Consider the following 24,097-nt stretch of genomic DNA (forward strand, 5'->3'; position numbering starts at 1 on the left):
AATCGTTTGCATGCTGCATAATCGTTAGTCATGCTCTGTAATGCAATTCCCCACCCAACCCCCATTCATGAGAAAGCATTAAAACTGATGAAATTTCCACCATAACTAACCCGTGAAATGGATTGATTTTGCCCTCTCCACTTGTACACAACCCTCGGGCACTACGCAAAAAAAACAAAAACAAGGCAAAAAGCAAGCAGAAACCTAAACAAACTTTCTAAAGACTTAGAAGAAGAAGAACTGGAAAAGCCCTCCTTCCTCATACAGCCCTCGATAGAACTTTGACATCTTCAAGGGGTTGGATTCGATGGCTTTATAGGCCCCTTCCAACTCTACTATTCTATGATTCTCTGAAACGCCATCGAGTGAGCATCTAGCACAGCACACGAGGCCTCCCTAAGCATATGCTGATGCTCCTGAATCTTGTTTCTTTAAAGTGCAAAGTTATTAAATTGGCAAATATATATGGAGTGGAAATGTAGGTCAATGGGTTTCTATCTTGCACTTAAGGGCCATAATTGAATAAGAGTTAAGGGTGCTTAAATGTACTGACCTCCATGGGCTTCGGGGGGGGGAACGCAACCAGGATGATCAGGGGTCTGGAAACAAAGCCCTATGAAGAGAGACTGAAAGAACTAGGCATGTTTAGCCTGGAGAAGAGGAGATTGAGGGGAGACATGATAGCCCTCTTCAAATACTTAAAAGGTTGTCACACAGAGGAGGGCCAGGATCTCTTCTCGATCATCCCAGAGTGCAGGACATGGAATAACGGGCTCAAGTTAAAGGAAGCCAGATTCCAGCTGGACATCAGGAAAAACTTCCTGACTGTTAGAGCAGTACGACAATGGAACCAGTTACCTAGGGAGGTTGTGGGCTCTCCCGCACTTCAAGAGGCAGCTGGACAACCATCTGTCAGGGATGCTTTAGGGTGTTTTCCTGCATTGAGCAGGGGGTTGGACTCGATGGTCTTATAGGCCCCTTCCAACTCTACTATTCTATGATTCTATGACGCATTGTCAAATGCATCACCCAGAGGAGGACAAAAGAGGAACACCAATTTGCATAACATTTGCACATGCTAATGCAACTTTATAGATGCTACTTTGGAAATGCTAACCCTGATTTAAATGGAAATGCAATGCAGCTCATTATAGTGGGGAAGGTTGGTGTCTCTTGCCTCATGGTAGCCACAACTGATGCCTAGGGTGACCAAGCAGGCATTGCCAAAAAAAAAAAAAGGGGGGGAGACAAAAGGGCTTACAGATTTGCATAACATTTGCATATTCTAACTTCTATCTCTTTTACATTGTTGAATTGTTCCATTGCTTTATTTCTATTGTATATTTTGTAACGTTCTACAGGTTTTACTAATGGCTTTTGGCTTGCCGATAAAGGACTGGAGTGGAAATTTGGCTTGCAAATTTAGAAATGCTTACTATAATTTAAGTAGGAATTCTATTTAAGAAGCCTGGAGACGAGGTGACATGTGTTATCGCTTGTTCAGTCTGCTGTCCAGAACTCACGCTTGATGGCAAATTCACGGGCCCTGCTGCTCCTTCCATTCTACGGCTCTCCCAGAGGAGGCTTTGGGAGGGACCACCCTTCAAAGAGAGGACAACCTCAAATAGAGGACTCTCCCCACCATGAGTGGCAGTTTTTGGTAGAAAGGCAGGGTACAACTCAAATAAATAAAATATGGGGACACTCTACTAATACTTCATTCGATTCTCTGTGAGAACTCACCCACCCCCTGCAAGGAAGACCTCTCTGGCTGAAGCCACACGCCCAGAAATCTACCTGCCTCGATGCAACTTTTCCCGCCCCTGTCACACACCACCGGAATTTATGGTTTTCATAGAGTTTGCAGGATGGGTTGGGGAGGAGAGAGTTCTGCTAGGAAAATGTGACTGTCCCATTAGTCTGTCTTGATGCTTTGTAATGGAAAACAGGCTCCTAATAAAAGCAGCATGGGGTGAGGTGGGAGTGGCAGGCAGGCAGACAGACAGACAGAGAGAGGGAAATCAGAATCATAGACCACACAGAGAGAGTATCTGGGCAGGATCTACGGTGGAGCCTTCTAGATCAAGGTGAAGAGTGGGTTTGGGGGTGGAGCCCCAAGGAGGTGGGGACTGATAGTTTTGGGGTCAGTGTGGTATCTAGCAAGGGGTTTGCTAACTGGGGAAAGAGCCAAAAATCTGTGTATTCTTCTTTGGTGCGTAGCTGTGTACGTAGAGGTGAGAGGGTGCTGTTGCACCATGTCCTGCTTGTTCATCCCTGGCTGATGGCTCGTTGGCCACTGGGTAAACAGAGTCCTGGATTAGATGGACCCTTGGTCTGATCCAGCATCAGGGCACTTTTTATGTTCTTATGTAGAAGCATATCTTATTATTATTATTATTATTATTATTATTATTATTTATTTATATAGCACCATCAATGTACATGGTGCTGTACAGATTACACAGTAAATAGCAAGACCCTGCTGTGATTCAGTTAACTTGGTCGCCTCCCTGCTGCCCTACTTTAAAAAATAAATAAATCTGTATCAACACTTGAATAACTCTTACAAACTTGCATCAGCTTATTCATTTCCCATGATTTATTTTGCTTCCTCTAGCCATGAGGCGCTTAAAAATCATACCCACTGTTCACAGTTCAGCTCCCCCTGTCCACAGACACTGAAATTCAGAACAAACCGAGAAAGGGGAATGCGTATATATACCTTGACACACAATGTACAACAACAGAAAAAGTAAAAGGTATAACAATATTACTCATTTTAAAATTTCGACCGGAATTATTTTTTGAAAACAGAAAAATAGCACTCACCACTGCATGTTCCACAATCAGTATATAAAAGTCTGTGACTATGAGTTCTGGCAGATGGAGTTTGCCAGGCCTTGCTGAATTGCACACCTGATTCAGATGTTTATCAGGTTCCCAACCCTATTGTTTAAGGTGCTCTGTATTCTGAAAAAACTTACATTTAACTTCTAATCTTGACAGTATAACTTATGAATACAACCATGACAAGTCCAAGTTAAATGCAAGCTGTTTCGGAGGGCAGAGCACCTTAAACAAAAATTTAAAATGAGGGCACTTTTGCTCTACATACTGTTTCTTACAAAGCACTGTTGAAAACAACAGAATGAAATTTAATAGGGATAAATTTCATTTAGGAAATAGAAACCCAATGCACAGTTACAAGATGTGGGGTACTTGGCTCAGCAATACTACAAACGAGAAGGATCTTGGAATTGTTGTAGATCGCAAGCTGAATATGAGCCAACAGTGCAAGATGGCTGCAAGAAAAGCAAATGCTATTTTGGGCTGCATTAATAAAAGTATAGCTTCCAAATCGCATGAGGTTCTGGTTCCTCTCTATTCGGCCCTGGTTAGGCTTCATCTAGAGTATTGCATCCAGTTCTGGGCTCCATAATACAAGAAAGACGCAGACAAGCTGGAGCGTGTTCAGAGGAGGGCAACCAGGAAGATCATGGGTTTACCTAGGGAGGTTGTGGGCTCTCCCACACTAGAGGCCTTCAAGAGGCAGCTGGACAACCATCTGTCAGGGATGCTTTAGGGTGGATTCCTGCATTGAGCAGAGGGTTGGACTCGATGGCCTTGTAGGCCCCTTCCAACTCTGCTATTCTATGATTTTATGATTTGCCATACCAATAAAAATTGGATAGCTGGCCTGCATATTAAGAATTGTATAAGCAGCATCTGGATCTGATCTGGTGGGATAGGTTTTTATGTATTAGTATTATAATTTTAAGTATTTGTAATTATGTATATTATTGGAAAGTTTTTAAAAAAATAATTTTTGTTTTAATTCAAGCCACTGAGGAAGGCCATACAGACAAAAACACATTTTGTTTCGTTTTGAGATCATTGTGCAATTCTCTCTCTCTCTTATTCCATGAGCATTCAGCAAGGAGTAATTTGAACTACTATTCCACTATATTCTACTATATATTAACTTTTTTTCATTCATATGTAGCCATTGGTGGGATCTATAAGAATTTGCCGTACATGACTTCGTACTGCACGGAATTGTTTCTTTGTCTTTGAAATAATTGGGGATTACACCCACGGTTTGACTCAAATTTGTGCTCAATATTATAGTTTATTGTATTTGCTTTTAGTTGTAGTAATATTGCTATACCTTTGACTTTTACTGTTCTTGTAGTTTCTGAAATTCACCGTGCCCCCTCTCTTTCTCGTCTACCCTTGCAATTATAAGACCTAGAAACTTGAGGACTGATATTCCCAGAATGCTCTATTATTTGCCCCCAGCTAATTCATCGTGGAGTGCAAGAGCAGAATCTACACAGTCATTTTGAAAAATGAGGCATAATGTGAGTAAACACAACATGTTTTTCTTACATACACACTCTCTCTAAACATTGCAGCCTGAAGAAGACTCATGAAAACTAGCAGTGCTTACTTGATCCAAAGTAAAGAAACTGGCTCATTCCCTGGGACAAAGGAAGATGCAAAATCTTTGACCTACAGCATGATTGTTCATTAGCAAAATCACTCACGTGTAAATGTTAGGCATTTAAACATTAATTCATTTGTGCTACATTTATATATGTATATTGTGTGTGTGTGTGTGTGTGTTGGGAGGAGATTCTTGATCACACTTTAGTTCTCTAGGGCAGGGCAGAAGGATTTACAGGCAGGGACTGCCCTCTTCTTTGCCCTTCCTTGCAACACAGAACTCATTCTCCCTCCGGTGTCCTCACAAGGGGTTGAAATGGATGCCTTGTCACCTTCTGACGAAACATCAGATGTTTAAAGATCACAAGTGTAAGCCTCACATCAGAACATCAGAAAGTCTCGCTGCATTTCATCAGAGCAGGCAGCTACCCAAACCAAACACAAAACCACCCTTTTTCCAGAAGCTGCCTGAAGATTCGCAGATTAAGGGCATTGTATTTCTCCCTCCCTGCCTTTCTCCCTTTCTGAATTCTTGGCAGGTGTACATGTATCACAGATTACAGTCCCAGGGCATTTCTTTGACTGAAATTTACGAGATCCTCACAGCATTTGCATCAGTTACATTAGCCATTTCTTGAGCCACTGGTACCCAAGCGGTCTTCTGCTGGAAAAATCCCCCTCCGTTTCTGAGGCCGGCTCTGCCGAAAAGAGAGTTTCCAAATCTTTGCAACGCTATTTCAGAGACTGACACTTCACTCTACTCACCGAAGTCGGAAGTGATGGCATTACATATCTCTATTCTCACTGGCGCTGGAGTCCTTGATGCTCTTTCCCTGGACTTCCTTTGACATGGGAGCGGAGCGCAGCAATGAGGAGGGTGACGTCTACATCCCCCCTCTCAGCTGGAAAGTCTCAAGTTCCAAGCGAGGGATTCCCTTCCCACCCGCTTGGCGCATGCTTTAACCCTCTTCCTGCTGGAAGCAAGCAGGAAACATCTTCTGTAGGTTCCCCAAAGGCCAAGAGGAGGAGGAGGAGGAGGAAACTTTGAGGGGGGTGGGATAAAAGACATTTCTATTTTATGAAATCAGCTCTGCACCACACAAATGAAAGTTTGTCTACTGCCTCTAGACCTCATTGATTCCTAGTGACAGTCACAGTTTGACTGATACCTCTGCTTTTTATTATTTGGTGTCCGGATGGATGCATTTCCTCAGCCTCTTTTGCCAGAGATTTTGCCAAACTGAGAGGCAGTGTGGTGTAGCAGTTAGGGAGATATTCCCCAACCTGGCACCCTTCGTATGCATTGAACTCCAGCCCCCAACACACACACCCCGCCAGCCAGCATGGTCAACGGCCCTGAGACTCGTCGTCTTTCTGCAGGGGCGCCAGGTTGGGGAAGGAGTTAGAGCAGGGGTGGGCAACACATGACACATGGCAGTCCTTGCAGCCCCCCAGTGTGGTCCCCCGTCATCCCTATTTTTTCTTTTTTTAAACTGGGGAGAAAAGAGTCATGTATGGCACCAAAATATGGCAGCACAATGCTACATAGGTTTAAACTGACAAATGCAACTTGCTTCCCCCCACCTCCTATGGGGTGGGACCGCAATCCATAGTGGGTCAGGGTGGGAGGCAACTTAGCCCCTGGGTTGCCCAAAGTTATCCATCCCTGAACTAGAGCATTGGAATAGGACTGGGGAGCCTCAAGTTCAAATCTACACTCAACTAGGAAGCTCACTTCTGAGCTCACTTCATGGCATCGGGCCACTCTCTCTCTCTCTCTCTCTCTCTCTCTCTCACTCACACACACACACACACACACACCCTGCTCTACCTCAAGAGTTGTTGTGAGGACGTGAAAGGGGAAGACAGCCATGTTTCCCACCATCAGCTCCTTGCAGGAAAGGAGGGATATAAATACAACAAATTAAAATGAAATCATACAGCTTTTAAGTGGATTTTATGATGGCAAGAGAAGAAGATGAAACGCTCAGCTTAGGTTCTTCTGCAGCTGCCCTCTCCATTCACGGGAAATGTTTGACCCCAGTAGGCCTTCCATATCTTTTCCTTTCATTTGAAGTAGCCATCCTGTCTTGTCCAGGGGAATACATGCAACAGCTATTGTGATTTAGAGCTAAAAAGAGGCCATGGAACATGTGCCCAGAGGTGGAATTGGAAGAACGGCAGTGGGGTAGTGGAGGCCACACTCACAGGGATGCAGCACCAATTCTGACATCACCTGCCACCCCCTTTGGACTCCCCTGTTCCCTGTGAAAGTAGATGCAATCCCCACAGTTGTTGCTGGGGGGGGGGGAGAGGTTTCTCTCCAACAATATTTTCTCCCTGTTGTAATGCGATGTCTTTGAGGTGGCTTAGTCCTGAATGGACAAGGAAGACCCTATTGCTTTACAAAATGCCTGCTCCAGGTGGAAATGAAAACGGCTAGAACTGGTCTGTTGATACAGTTCAGGGTGCGCAAGTTGTGGCCCTCCAGATGTTTTGGCCTACAACTCCTATCAGCCCCAGACAGCATAGTCATAAGAACATAAGAAGAGCCATACTGGATCAGACCAGGCATTCATCTAGTCCAGCTCTACTGAAGAACTGTGCACTGATCAGAACTGAACACAGTAACCCAAATATGGTCACACCATCGATTTGTATAAGGGCAGTATGACCTTGGCATTTTGATTACATTCCTAATTATGCCTAACATGGAAGTTGCCTTTTCCACAGCAGCCACACGCTGGGTTGACGTTTTCTTTGAGTTTGTCCACCAAGGTCTCCACAGGACTTATTTCTGAGTAGACATGCAAAGCATTGCACTGTTAAAGTTGTAGTTGCTAAAGGAGGCGGGGACCATCCATCCTATCTTGCCCCCAAATCTTGTAACCTTGTCCAGCATGCAAAGAATTATTTTGCTTGCCTGCCTTGAAATGAGAATTCCCGCCCCCTTCTAACTACAATTTCCCAACATCAGCAAATATATGCAAAGTTTTAATTTACATAATTGAGTCTGGTTGCAAGATTTGGCTTTTCTTGGCGTGGGATATGGAATTTCTAAAGCCCTTCTAACTTCCCATTTTACAGAGGAGGGTTTTGAGTCCCAGAGGTAAGTGATGAAGTCCAAGGTCAGGCAGGAAGTCTGGGGAAATTGGCAAGCCAGACCTCTTCATCTTCCTTCTCCTAGATTAGGGCTTCTTTCAGCCTGTCAAGTTTGCTCAGCCTGGCTGGCTTCTATTTAACCAGTCTTTAAATTATTATTAAGAACGGTGGGGTGGGGGGTGGGGAATACACCACCACAGAACTGTCAGGCCCCACAACACATTTTTGCCTCAGTCAAATAAATCCCCCCCCTGCCCCGGATGGCCATTTCCCGTGCATATCTGCAGCTGAGAGCAAAGTGTTCTCTTTTAAAATTCTCTTCCAGCCAAATTTATCATCCTGCGGAAGACAACATTATTGAAAAATCCCAGGATGCTATTTTACAAGAATAAGGGTGTTAACCCTGGATTTTTTGCCACGTTGTAAATGGCTAATTGCATTCCATCTTGCAAAATTTCCCCTGCAGGGGACTCCCCTGTTGTCCTTCAAGCATATTGAGTACCACTAATTGATTGTGCTACCAAGCACGCTTGTTCCAGAATGAGCTTGGCTTAGAGCAACCGAATCCTGCTTGCTCATTCCAGCACAATACAAATACCCTCAAAACATCTCTTTCCAGGAATAATCTCTGTATGCAAAAAATCTCATTTAGCTAACTGCTTTGGGATCCATTTGGAAGGAAGACACTCCACACATGTACAACGGTTATTATTTCTCACATCACACTTTGCAGACAAAGACGGGGATCCGGGTTTTCAGGATTTGTATAACGCTCCACGCCTCTGCTCACGCCCCTAAGATTTGATTGATTGCCAAGAAGTATTTGTGTAAAGTCAGAGTTTGCTCTTGTTTTCAAAGGGGGATTTGCCACGCTGCATTTCTTCATTACTCATCTCCTGAAGGAGGACCACCAGATGTGCATCGAACAAGGATGCCAAATGACACAGGATGCTTGTAGCCATCTGGGCGTGAGACAAAGAGCTGGCCATACTGCCTGAAATGGCCAGGTGCCCCCTTGTTAGTGACCCCGTCGCAGCACCCGAGTTGAAAGCCCCCATTTTACTTTACATTTCATAGAATTATAGAAAAGTAGAGTTGGAAGGGGCCTACAAGGCCATCAAGTCCAACCCCCTGCTCAATGCAGGAATCCACCTTAAAGCATCCCTGACAGATGGTTGTCCAGCTGCCTCTTGAAGGCCTCTAGGGTGGGAGAGCCAACAACCTCCCTAGGTCACTGATTCCATTGTCGTACTGCTCTAACAGTCAGGATGTTTTTCCTGATGTCCAGCTGGAATCTGGCTTCCTGTAACTTCAGCCCTTTATTCCCTTTCCTGCACTCTGGGGTGATGGAGAAGAGATCCTGGCCCTCCTCTGTGAGACAACCTTTTAAGTATTTGAAGAGTGCTCTCATGTCTCCCCTCCATCTTCTCTTCTCCAGGCTAAGCATGCCCAGTTGTTTCAGTCTCTCTTCATAGGGCTTTGTTTCCAGACCCCTGATCATCATCACCTCTTTATTTGTAAGAGAAATGCAAGGACTAATCTTCACAGATTACTGTAACGTGTTGTACATGGGGCTGATGGCCTGGAAACTGCAGTTAGCCCTAAACAGAGCTGCTGATTCGGTCCCAGCAACGAGTTCATATCTCACCTGTGCTTAAACAGCTGCACTTGCTGCCAGTCCATTTCCAGGCACAGTTCAAAGTGCTGGTGCTTACTTTAAAATACCCGTACTGCTTAGGATGCCTGAAGGATTGCTTGCCCAAAAGTTAGGGTCATCTTTGAACACTAAACCTTTGGTGTCTCTGCCATCTGATGTGAGGCAGCCATCAATGAGAGAAAGACTACCTTCTTAGTGGTGGTACCATAGCCGTGGAAGACTCTCCTCAGGATGCAGGAGGTTTGCCAGGCATCTCTGTTGTTGTTTATTCGTTCAGTCGTTTCCAACTCTTCGTGACTTCATGGACTAGCCCACGCCAGAGCTTTCTGTCGGCTGTCGCCACCCCCAGCTTCCCCAAGGTCAAGTCTGTCACCTCCAGAATATCATCCATCCATCTCTACCTGGCATCCATCTCTACCTGGTCATTATTTTGGCACCAGGTGAAATCCTTTTTATTCTCCCAGGTATTTTAATCCATTTGAAATTCTCAATGGATTTTTTTTTATACTGTTTTCGCTGCTCTCAGGGCCGGTGCTACTATTAGGCCAACTAGGCAGCTGCCTAGGGCGCAGACCTCAGAAGGGCACAGTATTGCCCTTTAAGAGCCACAATTTTATACTAGGATGACCATGTGAAAAGGAGGACAGGGCTCCTGTATCTTTAACAGTTGCAAAGAAAAAGGAATTTCAGCAGGGGTCATTTGTATATATAGAGAACCTGGTGAAATTCCCTCAGTTAAAGGTGCAGGAGCTATACAAGAGTGACCAGATTTAAAAGAGGGCAGGGCACCTGCAGCTTTAACTGTTGTGATGAAGAGGGAATTTCACCAGATTCTCCATATATACAAATGACACCAGCTGAAATTCCCATTTCAATGCAACTGTTAAAGATACAGGAGCCCTGTCCTCTTTTTCATATGGTCACCCTATTTATACAAATTAACTGTTTCAAGAAAAAATAAAATAAAAGGAAAATATAATTGTTCAGGAACTCTTCTTGAACAGCTGAATCAAAGTTCGCAATTTTGGGGGGGTGGGGGGGGTGCAAGCTCGCCTTGCCTAGGGCACAAAATAGTCTGGCACCAGCCCTGGCTGCTCTATTAATTAGACGGTTGTGCACACGCTGGTAACCTCAAGGCTTGACTTCTGCAATGCGCTCTACATAGGGCTACCATTGTACCTAGTTCGGAAACTTCAACTATTCAAAATATGGCAGCCAGGTTGATCACCAGTACATCTAGGGGTGAGCATATTACCCCAACATTAAAATCACTCCACTGGCTGCCAATTAGTTTCCGGGCAAAGTACAAAGTGTTGGTCATTACCTTTAAAGCCCTACATGGTTAGGGTCCAGGTTACCTGCTGGATTGCCTTCTCCCATACAGTCCGCCCCCCCACACTCAGGTCCTCTGGGGAGAACTTACTTCAGTCAGCCAAGACTAGGCTGACATCAATTTCCCAGAGTACCTTTTCTTCTGTCACCCCTGGATTATGGAACAGCCTGCCGGAGGAGATTCGTAATATTAACTCCCTCTGTGATTTTAAGGCAACTTTAAAGACTAGCCTTTTCCAGCGGGCCTATCCAGATTAATGTAAAATCAAGAATTTTAAAAAATGTGTTGATTCCTGTTCTAATGTTGTTCCCCGCCTCGATCCAAAGAGAGAGGTGGGTAATAAATAAATATATTATTATTATTATTATTATTATTATTATTATTATTATTATTACAATTACATGTGGGAGTGAAGCACTACTAACTGAACAGGGAAGTCTATCTGGGAGCAATCCTATACACCTTTAGAGGGGGGATAAGGCCTACAACTCCCAGCGTGCCCCAGGCAGCCATATTGGCTGGGGCATGCTGGGAGTTATAAGACATTTTTCTGTCTAACGATGCATAGCACTGCACCCTCAGAAGAGGATTATTCCAAGCTAGCTTTCCCGAACCTGACACTCTCCAGGCGTCTTGAATCACACCTCCCATCATCCCCCAACATAAAGGCTATGAATTATGGGAGTTGCAGTCCAGCACATCTGGAACGTGCCACGTTAGGGATGGCTGGTCTAAGGTCAGGGAAGAGACGGGTGTTCTTCATAAATACACATTTATTTCTTTAGAAATGCATAATTACAGTGCTGGATAGTAGTTTTTCCCCCTTTAGAAAAGTAGTTAAGCAACGATATCAACAAAAAAAAAGGCATGGGTATGTATGGGTTTTCTCCTTCCTTCCTTTCTCCTTTCTTTCTTTTTTCGCAAATACTTTATGAGTACACTGAAAACAGAAAAACAGCAGCAAAAAAGAAGCTAACGTTTATGATAACGGGCCCCTTCCCCCCACCCACACCCAATTTTCTTTCTTAAATACATCTTTCACTTCTTTGTTATAAACATAGCAAATTAAAAAAAATCTTCTTTCAGAAGCAAAATATATTTGCGCTCTTGATTCTTTCTGTGCAGCAAGGTATGTACGTACTCCAAGACAGCCGTGAGTCTGGTAAAGTATCTACAGACCTTTGCAAGGATGAGTCATGGAAGAGATGAAATGACGGCATATTAATTCACTTGGAATCTTTTGATTAATTAAGGTTAGCTTGGTTTTGCCTCCTGCAAGGTTAGGTATAGTTGGGGGGGTTGAGGTTCCCCCCGGAGTGGCTAAGCCACACCTTTTGGGAGTCTTTTGTACTGGAGTAAAGAATGTGGCAGCTCCCATAGCTGCCCGTGGAATCATGAGGAGTGTCTTGATATGAAGACGTGTGTGTTTGGGTCCAAACAATCAGATCAGTGGAGCTGGGTCACACTCATATGTACAGGAGGCGTCGGGCAGGACTTCCCCTAGGCTGAGAAGCTGTATACTTTGCTCTTCGGCTGGAATCTTTAGCTGCCGGCTGAAGATTTTTCCGCCGCTCCCCCGCTGACTCAGTTTCACTGAATCTGAATGGCTCCATGGTCTATCTGCATTTCTGGCTGGATGGCGGACTGAAGAGAATCTGTGTTCTGTACAAGAGAGAAACAAGCAAACCATAGTTTACCACCAGCAGAGCTTGGCTTCCCCCCATCCAGAGATGGTTGATTTGGGACTCCCATCCTGAACAAGCTGCCTACACCCACAAAGGCATTAAGAACATCAGAAGAGCCCTGATGCTAAATCAGGTCAAGGGTCCATCTAGTCCAGCACTCTGTTCACACAGTGGCTGACCAGCTGTTGACTAGGAGCCCACAAGCAGGACACAGTGCAGCAGCACCTTACCATCCATGTCCCCCAAGCAGTTGGTGTGTAGATAGGCTAACTGCCTCAGAAACCACTTGTCACTTTAGGGCAAGAACTTCCATGTAGTGTCAGAAGAATCAAGGGCTACCTAAGCCAGAACTCCATCCCCAACAGCAGACAGTCCAGTGCCCTTGGCAAGCTCATCCTCTGTTGCCTGCCCTCAGCATCTGGTAGTCATTCATGCTAGCTCTCCAACCTGGTTCCCTCCAGATGTTTTGGACTTCAACTGCTATCACCCCAGCTAGCATGGCCAATGTTCAGGAATGCTGGGAGTCACATTCCCAAACTTCTGGAGAGCACCCGATCAGGGAAAGAAAGGTCCTTTGGTGTCAGTGAGGAGTTGTTTAACTCCTGCTGTTTAACTCCTCTCTGCTTTGTCCTTCTGGCTGAGAGGTAGGGCGGTAGTGACATGCTCACTTCCGTTCAGGAGAGACGTTGCTGCTGCTTCGAAAAAGGACACTCTGCCCAGGAGGACAGAAAGAACCGTTGCCTTCAACTCCCGAACCATTTGCATCGCCTTTGTCAAGGGTCCTTGGGCTAAGAGCAGTGAGCAGCTCCTGGATCTTCCCATGAGCGGTTGTGGCTGTGTTTGATTCAAACTACACTGAAAGCACATCTAGCGTTTGTTCCAGTGTGAACCTACAGAGCTGGCTCATCCTGTAGCATGCCTGGGACCTTAAACTGGGACTAAACCAGTGTGAAACTGATGCCGACGCCTTCTTTTGACATAGCTTAAGGTGATGCCGGCTTTTCTGTGTTCTGTAAGAACAGGCCAAGAAGATGCTCTTCACTTTGTCACCTGCCTCCTGTCTTTGATTGGCAAAGGCATAAAGAGACCGGTCTTCAACACCTCCTGCCGGAACTCTTTCTCCCATGAAGCCCACATCTAAGCCTCATCGTTTTCAGCGGCTTAGGGTTTGGGCAGTCAGTTTGCGGCCAAGAGTTAACCCAGAAAGGGCCCAGTTCTGGCCAGCTGACGATGGCTATGGGTTTTTAAAAAATATCCTCCATTGCCCCCTTTCAATCTCTGGAAAGAAAAAGAAAAATCCTAGCCCCAAAGGAAGTGGCTGCAGTGAATAAAGAATGGAAGCCCAGCTAATGCTTTTCCACCCAAACGTTTTCTTGGGTGGTGAATGATTGCTTATTTATAAGGAGAGGCTGCGTAGTTCAAAATGGCAACACTTTGTTCCCAGATTAAGGTCAGACACTTTGAAATGAATTACTACCTATTCCCATTTGTTCTCCTGCCAGTAATAACATGTTGTTATAGATTCTTCCACACACCCCCCACCAATTTTACAGGTCATTTTGTCTGCTCAGCGTCCCTCCCCCGGCCCTCAATACCTGAGCTACCACTAAGAACATCGCAATAGCAGTTTGCCTGCAGCTGAAGTGACTACCCCAACACCTGGAAGAAAGAACTTGCTAAAACGAAGAGCTATGTCACAAGCCCTCGGTTCATTATCCAAGATTCAGCCAGATGGGGAAGGCTGGCTTTTAAGCGGAAGCCATTTCCCCCTCGCACCGATTTCAGCAGAGGGAAGGAAAAACAAATCCTGTGTGGTATTCCAATGTTATTACTGTAATTTAACATGTCAGGAACCATTAGAACTTCTGTAAGGAAAGAATGCAATCAGCGCACGAAAATAAACAAGAGCCCTGCACCGGAGCTGGGTTGAGAGCTGGCATCTGTTCACGCCTGAAGCAGTCTTGTTCCGCACCGCACCACAAGCATGTTACCCGTTAGCTGCCTAAGTACCTCATTTGGAGGCAATAACTAGCCCTCAGGTGGCTGGCTATTAAGACCTGTGCTTTGCACAGGATCCACAGCACAGTAAATAGGGGCTGGAGATGCCCTGACTGCCACGGAAGTTGTTGGGACAGACACTGGCATCAGAGTCTAAGAGACGAGATGCAGGCCGGCAAGCCTCCATCAGGGTGGAAGCACAGAAGCCTTTGTGCTGCGCAGGAGGCCCTGACTGGCAAAGAGTTCTGCCTCACTCAAAAGCCTGCATACTGAAATGGTTCCGATAAAGGCGCATTTGGTGGGACCATTCTTTGCTTCCAGGTTGTGGCTGCAGTGCTAAGCAAGAGAAATGACTTTAAAGGATCGGGTCCGTAGTCTGGGGGTGCTCTTGGATCCAGAACTGTCACTTGAGGCACAGGTGAACTCAGTGGCAAAGAGCACCTTTTATCAGCTTAGGTTGATATACCAACTACGCCCTTATCTGGACAGAGATAGCCTAGCTACAGTGACCCATGCTCTGATAACCTCTCGCTTGGATTACTGCAATGCGTTATACGTGGGGCTGCCTTTGAAAACGGTCCGGAAGCTTCAGCTGGTACAAAACACGGCAGCCCGTTTACTAACAGGGACTGGCCGGCGAGATCACATTACGCCAGTCCTTTTCCAGCTTCATTGGCTGCCAGTCCAGGTCCGGGCCCGATTCAAAGTGCTGGTATTGACATTTAAAGCCCTAAACGGTTTGGGGCCAGGTTATCTGAAGGAACGCCTCCTCCCATATGTACCTGCCCGGACCTTAAGATCATCTACAGGAGCCCTTCTCCGTGAGCCCCTGCCAAAGGAAGTGAGGCTGGTGGCTACTAGGAGGAGGGCTTTCTCCGCTGTGGCACCCCGGTTGTGGAATGAGCTCCCCAGAGAGGTCCGCCTGGCGCCTACACTGTACTCCTTTCGTCGCCAGCTGAAGACCTTTTTATTCTCTCAGTATTTTAACACTTAATTTTAACTTAAATTTAAATTTCACTGTTTTAACTCTGTATTTTGCTGTGTGGTTTTATCCTGGTTGTGCTTTTTGTACTGTATTTTGTAATTGTGCTTTTAACCTGTCTGGTTGTTTTATTATGGTTTTAAGTTTTGTGAACTGCCCAGAGAGCTTCGGCTATTGGGCGGTATAAAAATGTAATAAATTAATAAATAAATAAAAAGGGAAGGGATAAGGCAGTGCAAGTTTCCCACGTCAACTTCAGAACTGCGCCTCCGCCTCCACGTCTCCCCTTTTTACTGCCCACGTTCCTTGTCACACACCAAATTTATCTTGCTTCTGCCAGTGGGCTCTGCAGACGGCCCAACAAGCTTCTGCAAGCCCGTTCCTAGCCTCGTCTGCTTTTTTTCCAGACCTTGCTCCTTCGTTTAAGTCCCAACATTCCTTTCAGTTTATCTGCAGCATGGTATAAATCTCTGTGGTTAACCACAATATTAAAAACTAACACGGTGCAAAGTGTCTGAAAGAGAGCAATTCCGCTGTCGATGCCAACGGTGTGGGAGACAGATGTAAAGATTGATGGCTGGATTTAAAACGGCCAACTCCTGTCAAATCTCAGCAGCGAGAGCGGGGCGGAGGAAGTCCTGGGCATGCCCACCCCACAGGCTTCAGTGGGAGGTAAGTTACAAGGGAAGTTGGGGGGGGGGGGGGCTGTTAACCAAGAGAGCAGTTTGCTAAAAAGGAATCCTTCTGATTATATGAGGCATGAACACTTCCATCACTCTGGCAGGGTCAGATGCCTGCAGAACACTTTCTAGGTCAAGACGCGAACATGAGAAGTCAGAACCTCCTGCTATGGAGACAGGGATTGAGGGCATTGCTGCAGATGACAAGATTGTGTCTCTGCCCTCAGTGTGTCTGACAGGAGCTTAGAAGGATTCCTAGCGCCTTAGAGGAAGGCGGAAAGGCTATTGCCAGAGCAGTGTGAAAGTCACAGAAAAAGTTTGGCAGTCACAGAAAAAGCGGGGTCCACTCAGAATTGCCCCAATGGGTAGGATTCACTCACTTTTTTCTCTCTTAGACCCATCCACTCCAATGCCTCTGACAGACAGGGTGTCCGTTCCTATATTATCTAGGGCACACTGGGCAACCCTCAGCCCATGGGGGTTGCATGCAGCTCTCAGGGGTGTCGCCTGCAGATTGTTGAAAGAGAAACCATAGAATACAGGAAGCTAAAATGTAGCAAGATGCTCTAGCCCTCTAACTCAATGATTTTTGTGTGATCCAGGTGACCTGAACGTGTCACTCTACCTGTTTGGTCTCTGAGGCGGAGTGACACAGACACCACAAGACAAACTGTATGTTTTGGTCATTCCAAACTCCTCTACTCCCCATTACTGGCGGTGTCTGCATGGAATTGCTAAGTTCCCAAAAGGGAGCCCCTAAAGTGTCACTTTTTTGGCTTGCAGGAAAGCCCCCCCTCCCCCCCACAAAAAAACCCCCAAACCATTGCCGAGTTATACTTAGAGAGGGACCTTAAGCTGGCCAAAAAACAACCACCACTAAGACGTGTGTCAAGCAGACGAGTGTCGTTTTAACTTAAATAATGGAACACACTGTTCTGAGCCAATGGCTGCAGCCAGGTTAGAAATAGCTCCGAAACAGCGGCTGTGGATGGAAAAGCTGATGGCCTGAACTCTAGGAATGGAAACACGGTAAGCAGCGATACTGGATCAGGAGCATTAGTGCTCGGCTGGGTCCAAAAGAGGTGCATTCAGGGGCGCATCGATGCAGAGTTCTCTTTGTCTTTCCAACAGCCACTGCATCTGTACCATGACTGCACAGCCTCATTCGGGCCACATCATGATCCTGTAGTGCCACAGCTAATTTGGATATCGGGGCCGTATCCTTTTGGCTCCCCCCCGCACCCCACTGATTTGGCCAAGGAAACAGTACAGAAAGTTCCTGGGCCTGAGAACTGCCAAGCCCAGGGCTGACTCACCTTGGGCTGACTTGGTTTCCTGGCTCTGACCCCTGGCATCTTATCCCTGCCTCTGGCTCACCCTCGGGTAGCAAGTAGCTCATGAGCCTGCTTGGACTTGCCTCCTGCTCTGGGGGACTGGGTCTGCAACCAAAGGCCTTCTTCAGCCCGTCCTGCATAGAACACTGCTCAGACGCAGAGGCAAAGCTGCCGGGGCATGTCCTTCTGCTCAGCGCTAGCTGCCCTTGGAGTCCAACGTAAGGCCCCAGCGCCGCTTTCTTGCACCTGGGGAGGTCCTCCCAACCCACATCTGCTGGCGATCCAGCAGCAAGGATCAACCCATGCAGAAGTTCAGCCCTCGCTTTATGTTCAACCAGGCCTTCCTGGTCCAGCTCGGCGTGCCGGCTGTGCAGCAGGACGGTCCCTCCTGCACCAACTGTGCAGATTGGCCTTCCCCAACCAGGGACCCTCCAGATGTTTTAGACTTCCACTCCCCACTCCCAGCTAATAGGAGTTCTGGGAGTTTCATCCCAAAAAAACCTGGAGGGTGCCAGGTTGGGGGGAAGCTACTCTAAGCCATCAACACAATATAAGAACCACCAGCTGTTGCACTCGTGTCCTGCTTGTTGGTCCTGCTTTTTTGTGAACCGCCCAGAGAGCTTCGGCTATTGGGCGGTATAGAAATGTAATAAATAAATAAATAAATATTGGTCTCCTGTTGACTGCTGGTCGGCCACTGTGTGAACAGAATGCTGAACTAGATGGACCGTTGACCTGATCCAGAAGTATAAGGCACACTTATAAAAGTAAAAGTATAAAACAGGAGCCTCCGATTGCAACTAGATCCCATGACCCACCTCAGGCATGTCTGCTCCTTCCACTTCCAGAAATTACTGATGAGGTGGAGGGATGGACGATTAGAAAAAGTTTGAAACGTTAAGGGGAGTGTCTGAAGCAATCTTAGGAAGCAGAGGCTAAGGGGAACCCCTGGTGGTCTCAAAAAGAAGACTAAATTGTGCAAAATAAAGAAGTGTATGCAAATGTTATTCGGGGTAGGATTCCAATTTTTGCTAGTGCAGAATCTGGTGTTTAATTCCAGATAAAAACCATTAAACATTATATCACAGGACAAGTCCACCATGTTGGAATTAGGGTTGTGGGGAGAGATACATCCGGCATTAAATAAAAATGAACTCATTTATAGCAGACACTTTTACGAGAACTACAGGGAGTTATCGGTCTGGCAGGAGTTGAATGGTGATGGCATTGTAATTGTTCCGACAGTTTCCCAGTCTCATTCCCGCTTTCGAACATAGAAAAAAAATCTACACACTTGATTAGCAGCTGAGTGGTCTGTTACAGGCGCCAGCTGGACATACTGGACTTGGATATCACTCCCTTGGAGTGGCGATCCGTCGACGCCACCAGCTGCTGGATCAGAAGAGGCAACAGCAATCAACTGAGCACCTTGTAGCACCTGTAGGGAAACCAACAGAGAGAACATCCTGTAAGAAGACCTCATCGATGAGGCATCAAGAAACATCTGCAGCGCCACAAACAGATGCAAGTCCCCCCAAAGATTGACTAACTTGCTAGCCAATATAATTATTTATCATAAGAGTTCCCAGAAGGGGGAGAAACGCAGTGTCCTTGATTGGTAGACTATTAACCCTGGATGAGAAATAAATTCTTCCCAGTTGCTTGGATCGCTTATGGTCCAAAACCCATTAACATTGGTTATTTTACGTTAAAATCTTCATTTTTATTGTTATCTGCCCCACATGGGGATTCTTAACACAATGGATTTGAAATTGTGTTTCTTATCTTTGATTCGTAGAAACCTAGCAAATTCCGGAGGGGTAGCTGTGTTAATCTCTTGGAGTAAAAATAACAAGGGGACTTTTAGCACCTTAAAGACTAACGAATTTATTATGGCATAAGCTTTCGTCACAACCAGTAGTGGCAATACTTAGAAACAATATGGAACCAATTTTCTTCAAACAGCTAGTGAACTCCAGGTCCTTGTAATAAACACACCATGTTTCCTATTATCATGAGAAGAATTCCACTGGCTTCTCATAAGGATTAGACCATTTATAGCAGGTTTAAATTAACCCCTCTTCTCATTAAGAGATCGTTCATGCAATACTTTTTCCAGGCATGCAAGCACTGTGAACCAACCTCTCATTTTCATGGTCAAACGTAACAAGCAAGCTGCATTTTATCGCTATCCCCATGATCTCAGCAGCACTTTCTACAATCACTTCCATGGGAATTGTTGGTGGCCACCTCTGCCCACATCAATGCACGCCCTAGGAGCATCAGGACCGCTCATGTGGACAAAAGTTGTGTTGTATGAACTGGACATGACCCAAAAAAGTGAGTTGGAGAAGTGCATCCCCCCTCGTGATTAACTCCTCTAATTTGAAGGAAATTTTGTGCTGAAAACGATATTAGTTACAGGGAAAATAATTTGTTAAATGATCCCATTCTTTCCTTTCTTACATTCAAAAGAGCCAGAATCACAACCTGTAACAATTCATAAAGTTATGGAATTTGGAGCAACATTTTATGTAAGTCAGCATAAAATGTTTCTAAAATAGGACTTCCTTTCTCCTATCACAGCGTCTCTGTGATTTTATTTTTTTTGTGGGGGGGGGGACAGACTTCTCATATAAAATCGTTTGTTTCCAAGGTCTAAAATCCTCGTCCAAAATCTGAAATAAGTGAATGTTCGAAGACATCTGGGTAAACAGGCTTTACGGTTAACTACTGGTGTTTTAAAAAAATAACTCAGCATCACAATTTTTCCATAGACTACATCTCTGCGGGTAGATGCTGATTCTATCAATTAAACTTTTATTTAAATTCCAAAAGCTCGGCCGATTATTAAACAAGAAAAGAGAGATTCAATTTCCTTTTGTGATTTTTTTAAACACAAAAATAGTGTGAATGTACTAAATTCAGGAGAGTGACCCCTAACTGTGACCCTTGACACCCAGAAACCCATTCCTAGGTTGACCCTTGGAGAAAAGGATCAAATTGTTGTTGTTGTTGTTGTTTTTAATTATTTTGTAAACCATCTTGTGGGCCCTTGTTAATTTAAATATTAAACTGAAATTCATATTTTCTACCTAATCCGTAGGAGGAACACATATGGCCGGATCTGGAATCAGAACTGGCAGAGCAAACTGTAGCATCAATATGTTACTTAAACTTGTGGACTTTGTATTATTCTAAAGCAAGGCTATTCTTTCATGTCATGGTATTTTGGGCTGCATTAATAGAAGTATAGCTTCCAAATCACGTGAGGTCCTGGTTCCTCTCTATTCGGCCCTGGTTAAGCCTCATCTTGAGTATTGCGTCCAGTTCTGGGCTCCACAATTCAAGAAGGACGCAGACAAACTGCAGCATGTTCAGAGGAGGGCAACCAGGATGATCAGGGGTCTGGAAATAAAGCCCTATGAAGATAGACTGAAACAACTGGGCATGTTTAGCCTGGAAAAGAGAAGATTGAGGGGAGACATGATAGCACTCTTCAAATATTTGAAAGGGTGTCACACAGAGGAGGGCCAGGATCTCTTCTCGATCATCCCAGAGTGCAGGACACGGAATAATGGGCTGAAGTTACAGGAAGCCAGACTCTGGCTGGACATCAGGAAAAAACTTCCTCACTGTCAGAGCAGTACAACAATGGAACCAGTTACCTAGGGAGGTTGTGGGGTCTTCCACACTAGAGGCATTCAAGAGGCAGCTGGACAGCCATCTGTCAGGGATGCTCTAGGGTGGATTCCTGCACTGAGCGGGGGGTTGGACTCGATGGCTTTATAATCCCCTTCCAACTCTACTGTTCTATGATTCTATTTACTATGGGGGCCATGAAACATTTTTGGACATCTTAAGAACACAGGTTGTTCTAGAGCCTCCAACGCTATAGTTATCTCCTCTCTGGAGATTTGTTTCAACTGATGTATCAAGCTGGTTAAGAATTTTGCTTACACTATAAATACCAACCTTGATTGTAAGTAAACTGAAGCCATAACAAATGGAATGCTGAAAGTGATTTATGGATGCCACCTGCATAAAATGTATTATGTATTGGCTTGGTTTTTGTTTTAGTTTTTTAAATAGCTCCTTGTGGCTTAAGCGATTAAGAGAGCCTGCAAGCAAACAGCCGTTGGACAACTGGAGATGGTAGGGAAGGGAAGGGTGCATCATAGTTAAACCGTCTGACTTGATGCAGCTAGAGGAATAAAGAGGAAGTTCAGAGTATACAGATTATGATCTAATTTACTTTACAGCTACTATTCAAAACCACCGTCCTGCTTGTGGAATTATACTGAACCAGATAAGAACGCTGGTAGAAACACGCTTCCTTCTCCCTGAACTCATCCTTTTATTTTTGAAGAATTTGGAAAGGAAGCCAATATAGCATTGCAGTGTATTATTTTTAAATTGGCTGAGCCAAAGCGTGGGCCAATCCAGACTTGGTCACAGCTCAGTACATTTGATTCCTCTCCAGTTGGCTTAGCGTCTCCTTTTTTGTTATCAAAAGAAAGAGGACCTACCGTACAGTCCGAAAGCAACCCTAACCAACCAGCCACACTATCTTCACCAGACAATGCAAATAACCAAAGGAACACATTCAAACATCCTTCCGTTTCATTTCTCGTCAGGCCTGCAGAGTATTTAGAGATGTGCTTTTACAACCAATACAATATTGCCACAGCTGTGATGAATCCCTAAATCTTCTAAATACTTCTTTTAATGGGTACTGGATGCTGGCAGGCTACCTTTGTTGCCTTGCAAGGCAGATCATGTGAGGGCTGTATTTTTGCAAATCAGAGGACTTATTGGTTGAAGTTGCTACAAATTTTTCCAGGGATTTTTTGGATCAGAACTAAACAGAGCAGGTAGCTAAAACTGCCACAAAGTTAACAGTGAAGATTACTGGTCCTGCCCTTTCGCACGACAAGGAAAAAGAGTCCTGAAGGAATCGAACAATCCAAATGCAAAGAAGATCACCCTCACACATTTTTTAGCATGTGCAAAGGACAATCCAAAATCCTCATCTCATCCTTCCTCAAACTGATGCAGGCCAGGCTGTAGCAAGAGCATCTCAGCACAGCTGCCCTGATAAAACCATTTCGTAGAAGTGCAAGAAGCCGCACCCATCCCAGCAGCTACAATGGCCAATATCAAAGGCAGGCCTGTGATACTGGGGCCTAACTACCCTATTTCTTCGATTCCAAGACGCACTTTTTTCCCCATATAAACATCTCTAAAAATGGGGTGCGTCTTAGAATCACGGGAGTGTCTTAGGATTTTTTTTTTCCTGTTGGTGATACTGAAATTAGTGTGCGTCTTACAATCGATGGCGTCTTACAATCGAAGAAATACGGTCTCGCTATCCCAGCACTGTGCTTCACCTATTCTGTGACATTGCAAGGGATCTTCAGAGGTAAGACCTTACCTCAATGATGCCCTCAAGTACCGATGACTCTAGCAAGCGCTTTGATAGCTTTGCAGTCAAAGTGGGTGCAGAAGCTCCAACGAGTACTTGGTGCTGCTTGGCGGCTAAGTCTTCCCTGGCACAATGCAATGGAGGAAGCAGATTCACGTAGGCCTCCCAGGTTCCTGAGAGTGGCCCAGACACCCTCAATGCCCCCCGTTCCTCAGCGAGGGCCAGGATCTCTTCTCGATCCTCCCAGAGTGCAGGACACAGAATAATGGCCTCAAGTTACAGGAAGCCAGATTCCGGGTAGACATCGGGAAAAACTTCCTGACTGTTAGAGCAGTACGACAATGGAATCAGTTACCTAGGGAGGTGGTGGGCTCTCCCACACTAGAGGCCTTCAAGAGGCAGCTGGACAAGCATCTGTCGTGGATGCTTTAGGGTGGATTCCTGCATTGAGCAGGGGGTTGGACTCGATGGCCTTGTAGGCCCCTTCCAACTCTACTATTCTAGGATTCTATGAATCTACTGTTTCTCCGCCATCCTTATCCTCTTTCTTATCATTGCTACCACTTGCCTGCTTAACAATGCTCCCCTTTCTCACCACCAGCAATGTCCGAGCCAAGGCGAGAGGCTGATGAACAAGCGGGTGGCAATGGTGACGAAGAGGAGCAACTCCAAGGGGGGTCTTGCCAGTTGGCCCCTGCTGGGGTGTAGGCCCAACCACGCCTACCCTTGACACTGGCTCTGGCCCCTCCCCTTTGTGCACTGAAAAGAAGATACACTCTGCTTATGTAGGGACCTAGATCTGGATGGGGTGCACAGCATTTGACCGGGAGGCGAGGAGGGGTGCCCCCTATACTTGCTAGTGGAAGTTTACGAGCTTTGTATAAAATGAAATAGAAACACATTCCTTGTCAGATGTTTCCAAAAACATTTAAAGTACACAGGAAAAGGTAACAGATAAATACTAATAATCAGGGCTCAGTTCTACTGAGGCTACAAATGCGAGGAAGTCTTTGTTCTCACACAGCAAAAAAAAAGCCAGGAGATCTATGTGAGAAATTTGGCAAGTGGTTCGGGAGCAAGAATACTGCCTTTGTTTGGCCTTTCATGGGATCTCTAGACCACCAGTTCAGTTCTGTATTCCTTACCTGCCACTGACCTTGAGAAAATAAAAGGAACCCTTCTACGAAAAACCCTAAACAAACAGCTTGCCCCACAGATGAACTTTCTTTTGCAATTCCAGAGGGCTTCTCAGACATCCTTTCACGCTGATACAAAACTGGTAATAGATGGTCAATAAAAGAAAGGAAACACGAACACCCTTCCAGTTGAACAGATGCTTTTAGGCGAGATGTACACATCAAAAACTGAGGGGGGGGCGGGGGGACAGACACCCTGAAGATGCTTCTCTTTAGGAACACAGGAAAGTGCCTGATACTGAGTCAACGCTTGGTTCAT

General features: G+C 45.4%; 1 protein-coding gene across 5 annotated transcripts in view; it reads right to left on the bottom strand.

The window, feature by feature from the left end:
* Nucleotides 1-11,347: 11,347 nt before the first annotated feature.
* Nucleotides 11,348-24,097, bottom strand: part of BANP (BTG3 associated nuclear protein) — a 194,120-nt gene continuing 181,370 nt past the window's right edge. For all 5 annotated transcript variants that reach the window (XM_063141297.1, XM_063141298.1, XM_063141295.1 and 2 more), the window contains 2 exons: nucleotides 18,512-18,655; nucleotides 11,348-12,200 (listed from right to left, as the gene is read on the bottom strand). In XM_063141297.1, the coding sequence (XP_062997367.1) occupies nucleotides 12,129-12,200; nucleotides 18,512-18,655 (216 nt within the window). In that variant the 3' untranslated portion in view covers nucleotides 11,348-12,128. The remainder of the gene's footprint in view (nucleotides 12,201-18,511; nucleotides 18,656-24,097) is intronic.

This window comes from Elgaria multicarinata, chromosome 14, assembly GCF_023053635.1.
Source record: "Elgaria multicarinata webbii isolate HBS135686 ecotype San Diego chromosome 14, rElgMul1.1.pri, whole genome shotgun sequence".
Lineage (NCBI taxonomy): Eukaryota > Metazoa > Chordata > Lepidosauria > Squamata > Anguidae > Elgaria > Elgaria multicarinata.